At 39.0% G+C, this 7,480-nt stretch overlaps 1 protein-coding gene across 1 annotated transcript; it reads right to left on the bottom strand.

The window, feature by feature from the left end:
* Window positions 1-550: 550 nt before the first annotated feature.
* Window positions 551-1,313, bottom strand: LOC119767569. Its single transcript, XM_038256444.1, has 2 exons — window positions 1,186-1,313; window positions 551-1,119 (listed from the first exon to the last, which is right to left on the bottom strand). Exons 1-2 carry the CDS (start codon window positions 1,232-1,234, stop codon window positions 590-592), a joined length of 579 nt encoding a protein of 192 aa, XP_038112372.1. The 5' UTR covers window positions 1,235-1,313; the 3' UTR covers window positions 551-589.
* Window positions 1,314-7,480: the final 6,167 nt, after the last annotated feature.

Here is a 7,480-nt window from a genome sequence, read left to right as displayed (position 1 = left end):
AAATGCCGGCCCCGATACTCTTTACGGGTGTTCCGCTCAGGAACAGGGAAAGATTTATTTTTTACTGTAGCCCAAGAAGATGGCACTTTATGAGCTAAATTTTTACATATTCGGAATCCTGTCCGCTTAGTAAGCGGAAGATCATGGGTTCGATTCCTATCTGCTCCAGCCTTCCATCGGATGGGGAAGTAAAACGTCGGTCCCAGCCTGGGATGTTGTTAGGCTGTTAAGTCATTCCAAGTGTTGCAATCCAAAGATCGTCAGTTCGAACCCTGGAGTGGAAGGTTCCGTGGAGTAAAAATAGGTTTCGGTGCTCTCGCCATTCAAGCCTTTGGACTCCTTGGTTCGAGCAGAAACTTCCAATAGAGACCGCAAAAGACCTGGGGGTTGTGAAAGTGGATGGTTTGTTTTGTCATCAATCATGGACTGTTACCCAGGTTCGCCAGCTCCCGGTTGTTAATCTGGCCAGATGGTTTCGATTTTTCTAGAGAAGTTACATGGTGAAGTCAAAGTCATACAACAAAACAATAGATTTTAGGTTTGTTTAAAAATATATATTTCAAATTTCACGTACAACACTCGCAATAATTTAGTCTCTTCCGCGGCCCCTGGACGCGGAACGCACGCGTCGTGCCGACCTGGATCGGGACCGGGATCTCGCCGCCGGGTGTCGATTGGCCCGTCCACCGATGGCACCAGTCCGACGCTGCCGTCCCGGACGCCGTCCTTCGACAATGGTGTCCTCGTGGACCACAAACCTTGGCGGCACCGTCCGCACCCGGGTCGAAGCCCTACGTACCTCCGGAACGGGTCGGGTTGGGGTCACCACCACATTGCGATCCACGGGCGGTTCCATGAAGTCCGCCGTTACGATTTCCGGCTGGGACGGCGGCGTGGTCACTTCCGGGGTGGATGTTTCCGGGGAGTCCGGGAGTCGAGGACTGGACTCGCAAGACGCGGGACGGAGCTTCACGATGTCGTCTTTGAACTCGACGAGGCCCTGCCTGGCAGCCTTTTCTAGTTCCTGCCGGACCATTTCCGGGAGGGAATCCGCATCAAACTGCGAGCCTTCCGGAGTGGTTCGGATTTTCGTCACTAGGGTTGTGAACGGAACACCGGCTAGAGGGGGAACCGAGGGAAAGTTAAGATTTCAAGACTACAAGTTTACAAAAGTTAGGTTTTTACCTTCCTGGTCAGATTCCTTCTTTAAAATTTTCACGATTGTCGGAAACATGATTTTTGCTGGATGTCTTGATGCGGGCTCGTGACAAACGTCGATATATTATGAAGTCAAAGCAAAGTTTAAAGCAAAGGTTGCTTCAATCGGAATATATTTTGAAAATGAAAAATTTTGGACAATTTCAAAACAGCAGCGAATTTCAAAGGATTTGATGTGGCAAAGCAAATATTTAAAAATATTAAATAAATATTTTAATCGAGTTTTATAATTGCTTACATATTTTATTGATCACTTTAAGAATTTTAACATTTGGTATTGATATTTTCTTATGAAAACTACATTGTAAAGAAAAGATGGAATTGCCGTGAATTGAAAACCGCCAGCGTTTTAATTTTTTCGGAAGCTGCTTTGGAGTGAATATTTCTAAAAATACCCTCACTTGCTAATATTTTCCACACGCTTTCCGACAGCATAGGTGAAGTTAGGTGTGCCACAGCTCTACTCTTGTTGCCTTGAGCGGAACATCTCGTCTAATGGTCAGCCAGCATTTTCCCACCAAAGATGTTGTGGGGTGCGGCCGGTTTATGAGTCATGGTCGAAACAAAATAGACATCGGGCCGACCGCAGGTAACGAGCTTGAAGATTATTTTTGTCTGATATGAGAGGTAAATTCTATTTAGGGGAATAAGGAAATGTCACAAACTTGACCGTCAAAAGGTTTTCCTCATTGTGAACAACATTGTAGATCTGTCTTGGTGTAATCTGGAGTTTTTTTTGAAAAGGTCCTATAAACCAAATTTTATTTTTTTGCTTTTTAGGTGTTTTTGAATACCCCTGACTCAAAGCGGTTCTAAAAACACCCAAAAAGCAAAAATTTCAAATTTGGTTTATAGGACCTTTTCAATAAAAACTCCAGAAATATTCTTTAGACTTCAGAATGGAAAGAAGATATCATTACGGTTAGAAGAGAAATTTAAATCCATATAGGTGTATAATAAGTAATTAAAACAAACATGACGCCCATGATTTCCATTTTCCGAGTCATTGTATGCATAAAAGATTGTAATTTACTCTTATTTTTATCTATGAGGCAGACGTTTTAAAACTATTGTGGTATTTTTATGAAATAAAGAATTTTGGAAAATTTTATTACATACGCCATCAAATCGGACGTCCAATTTCACATAAAAATCCCTTTGACACCAAATTTCCAAATGTTCACCATTTCAGGCTGAAAGTAAAACAAAAACACTAATTTTTCGAATGCTAATCACGAATGGGGGTTTACCGCCCCTCCATCATTGGATAACAAAAAAATGACATCGGATTCATGATCAGAAACCAATTTTTTTTTTCTTAGGGCATAGATTCACGAAAATCGAAGAGAAGTCGGGCCTATGTATGTGTCTAATGTTTTTATTATTTGTAAAGTCATCTCAGCAACCACTACTTAGCACTTTTTTAAGGAACAGCTTCCAAGTTTGTATAGAGACTAGTATGGAGAATACAACTAGGGGAACAGCATCTAATTCCAGCGTGCCTCTAATGTTGCCATATCAGCACTTTGACATTCAATTACAGCTCATTAAAAGTGTTTTCAACTGGAATCGAGTGATAAATAGCTCAATAAAAAGTGAGCAAGTAAGTTTCTATTAAAAGTTTTTCTAAATTAGTTGTTTAAATATTGAAAATGAACAAATTGGACGGAATTAGGAGCAAATGCTTAACCTGCCAAACATACGAGAATTTCCCCTATGCAAAATATTTTTTTTATGTAATGATAATTAGCGCTAAAATGTCTGTCCTTGGTCATTCTCCGCTATCTCACACAGCAGTAGCCCCGACCACTCTTCGATTTGCGTGAAACATTGTCCTAATGGGTAACTTTTGTCCCTGATCACGAATCTGAGGTCCGTTTTTTTTATATCTCGTGACGGAGGGGCTGTAAGACCACTTTCATTTTTGAACATGCGAAAAAAGAGATAGAAATTTGGTGTCAAAGGGACGTTTATGTAAAATTGGACGCCCGATTCGATGGCGTACTCAGAATTCCGAAAAAACGTATTTTTCATAAAAAAAACACAAAAAAAGTTTTAAAAACTCTCCCATTTTCCGTTACTTGACTGTAAATTTTTTGGAACATGTCATTTTATGGGAAATTTAATGTACTTTTCGAATCTACATTGACCCAGACAGGTCAGTTTTTCATTAAGAACAGACATTTTAATTTTAAAATTTTGTATTTTTTCTACTTTGTACGGTTATTCTTAAGAGTGTAACAATGTTCTACAAAGTTGTAGAGCAGTCAATTACAAAAAATTGGATATCTCAACATAAGTTAATTGCTTAAAAACGAGTTATCGCGATTTTAAGAAAAAAAAGTTTTGAAAAAGTAACTTTTTGTGTTGCTCTTTGTTTCGTGATGTTTATAAGCAAACCCCTTATGTTTATGAGCGAGTCCACGAACAGGGCATAAACCCTTTGTATGGGACGTCGTTTGGACCTCACCACAAAACAAACAAACCATCCACATTAACGACCCCCGGGTCTTTTGTGGTCTCTATTGCAAGTTTCTGCTCGAACCTAGGAGTCTGAAGGCTTGAATGGGGAGAGCACCCACACCTCTTTTTACTCCAAGGAACCTTCCACCTCAGTGTTTGAACTGACGACCTTTGGATTGCGAGTCCAACCGCCGCCAGCGATTCCACCGGAGTAGGCTTGGTTTGGTGTGTTGTTTGTACTTATGGCATGGAGACAACTCCTACACCTGGAATGACTTAACGGCCTAACAACCAAGGCCGGGATCGACATTTTACTTCCTCATCCGATGGAAGGTTGCAGCAGATGGGAATCGAACCCAGAATCATCCGCTTACAAAGCGGACAGCGTAACCATTCGGCCACGCACTGCCACGGCCGCGGACCTCACCAATCTGCCTCAAATTTTCAGGGGTTGTTTATACATATGAAACTAACATCTGGCCAAAATATTAGCATTCTAGGTCAACGGGAAGTGGGGCAAATCGGGACACAATGTTTACAGGTTCAAAAATGTCAAACAATTTGAAAAGGCTATAACTTGAACAAAATTCAATTAAACATCAAAATTCAAAATGCATCTGAAAGAGCTTACAAAATGCAACCAAATGCAGGGAGAAGCATCCCAATTGGTTAAATCTAAACGGAGTTGTTGGCATTTTGGTGAAAAAATAGCACAATTCTCAAACTTAAATTAAAAATTGTTCCATCCAGATATCAACTCGGTTCGACCTGCAGCTTGTAGGGGACTTTTGGGACTATTATCTGAGACTGAGAACGCTTTGGATAAGGCAGTTTAGCATATTAAATATACACTAAGTCTTTTATTTATAGTGAATTTTTTAGTTGTAAATTTTTGCTCGGGGACCCCTTAGATCGCATTTTTGGTGATAATTTTATCATATTCGTGTTACTGAGACATTTTCAAAATAGAAACATGCACAATAATGCTTATAACCCTTTAAAATATGAAAGTTAAAAAAAATTAAGAAGCTCCTTTTTCTGGTGGCATCTAGTACCTATACTTTTTTTTCATTTTCGAAATAAAAACATGCGCAATAATATATATATTTTTTATAATTATCTGCTCTACATATAATACAAATTATTCTTGCCTGAATTCTCAAGAAAATCGGTTGCCCTTGTTTGGATTTTGAATGAACTATTATATATTCTTCAGAGAACAGAATTACAAACATGATTTTATGAAATATTTGGATTTTTTGTTATTTTTATAGGTTAAGCTTCTACGAAATTAAGATGTTCAAAGTGGTTCTTTTTTCCATTTTTAAAATAGCCTAAATCCCTATTAATCATTGCAGCACAAAATTTATGACATAACGATGTGTTATAACCACGAACGCTACCCAGCGCCAGCTGTATCCAATGAGTGAATTCTTCCTTTGAAAATTGAACGAAAACAACCCAACCCTGACGCTGTTTATATCATCCCAAACAACAAAAGTTCACCATTTTGGTTTTTATTAGCACTCGCGGATGAATCACGCTTGTATTTTCTCGAATGGGACGCTTATATTTTACAAATAGATTGGGAAAACTTCTACGTCAGTGTGTTTTCTTTGTTTTATATTATTTTTCTGCTTAAAGTCGGTGCGGTGTACGACAAAGACGTTCTAGACAATTCGGCTTTTTTTTGGCACCAGATGTAATTTTTACTTTTTAAAAATATTTCCCATTATGTACGACTTTCACAAACCGCATAGCTCTTGCTGTCAGCTATCGTGTTTCAAAAATGTCAACATTTTTGAAGACGTGCCCATCGATGAAGCATCACTGCCTTGGTGGAAATTTTCCCGTTTTTCACAGTTTTCCCATCATTTGGGGGAGGAACAAAACGACAAACACGCAAAAGCGCGTGAGTGTCTGCTGTCGTATACGAAAGAAGGGGAAAATATTATAATGATGATGTTTTGAATAGGTGGTCACCTTTCCCGATGGGGCAGCTTCGTCATCCCACTAATGGAAGGGGAAGGAAGGGCTCCTCTTCTCACTCTCTCGCGGGGGTCCCACAGAGCACAACACTTCAGGTCGACGTCGACAGATCCAAAGTGTCGTGTGCTATTTTGAGACGGTCAAAAAATGACGATATGGACCAAAAATAGACCTTTCGCCCTGTGCCACAAATACACACGAGTCTCACCGTTGGGTTGTTTATTTTCAAAATAAATACATTTATTCCGTTGGTAAAGGTGGGTAATTTTATTCGCGATGAATAATTTTCTCGTTTGAATAACCGCCACAGCCACCGCAAAAAAAAAAACATACGGTTCTGGCAAATTACGTAAAAGCAATTTAAATGAGTAGAAACGGATTGTGAGCCCGAGCAAGGCGTGGCAAGGAACATTACTGCATCGGTCAAGTGTCAGCAAATTAAGGAACACTCATCGTTCGGTGTGGACAGGTTGACGAGATGAGTTGTTTTTGTCTCTGCAAAAGTAACTCGTTGAGACGGGGTTGTTTGTGTGGCCAATTTGTAGTTGTAGGTATTGGTGGTGATGGCTTTTTGCAATGAAAGTACCAACTATTTAAAATACACACAGTGGAGAAGCTTTCTAGCAATGCTCTTTTGCAAGACTTCTACTCGGTCCTTCTCGGTTCTACTCGGTGGCTTGTACGTAAAGAGCATACAAAGTTTGATGTAAACCCGGGCAGACGGTAATAACAAAATTCATGCCATTTTAATAACAAATACTGTTAAAATAGCAGAAAGTGTTATGGATTCTTCTTGAAAAATCAAATTTTGAATAAGTGTTGAATAACAGTTTATATTATCATAACAAAATTTCTTATTGGTCTGATATTGGTTGAAAGCTAAAACATCTTGGAAATAACAATTTATATTATGGAAGAATATCTCCAAATGTTATTGGGATGATCGGATTAGTTGTTAAAATAACAAAAAAATAATAACAAAGATTTGTTCGAAGAATAACTTCAAATGTTATTAGTCTGTTACTACACGGAGAAAAAAGAGTTCCCAAAATCGTCAACAAGCGTTAATGAAAATGGGAACCTCGAACAAAGTGTTCAAATCCCATGGTACGATTTTGAAAAACGTACCATGAAATTTGAACACTTTGTTCGTGGTTCCCATTTTCATGAACGCTTGTTCACGATTTCAGGAATTTTTTTCTCCGTGTACAATAACAATCCAATAACACAATGCCTCATCTTTTGACCTTCACAGATCTCCAAACTTCGATTTCAATCCTGAGATATACCATAAAAATATGAAAGAAGTTTCATTCTTGTCGTGCTATCTTGGCACAGCCTGAAAATTGATGTAAGTGCTACAATTAGCCAAAGGGATTTCAGGTCAGAACGCGTTGACACAGGTACAAACTTGCCTTCAGTAAACATTTTCAATTTTAACTTGGGACTCCGGCAACCAAATTCAACCAAACTTCGAGGTAAGGCACAGAATGGTCAACAAAACAAAACGTGTTTGTTATTGTTTACATTGCGTGCTCTCGTTTTTGTTTATTCAAGGTTAAACTTTAAAACGCTTTTTCTCGGAACGTCAAAAAGCGACGTTCGACATGACAGCACGACGACGTCGAACTGTAAAAGAATTAAAAAATTCTAAAAAATAGTCTATTACGTATGTGAAACTCTCGCGTTATCAACATAGCTTATCCTGAACCCTCTATGATTTTTGTGAAATTTGTTATTGAGGGTAATTTTGGAGCCAGATCACGAGTCCGAGGTTTATTTATTGATTTATAGGAAGAAGCGGCAGTAT

This window comes from Culex quinquefasciatus, chromosome 2, assembly GCF_015732765.1.
Source record: "Culex quinquefasciatus strain JHB chromosome 2, VPISU_Cqui_1.0_pri_paternal, whole genome shotgun sequence".
Taxonomy (NCBI): Eukaryota; Metazoa; Arthropoda; class Insecta; order Diptera; family Culicidae; genus Culex; species Culex quinquefasciatus.
The sequence above is the reverse complement of the archived record's forward strand: the minus strand, read 5'-3'. Positions and strand labels throughout refer to the sequence as shown.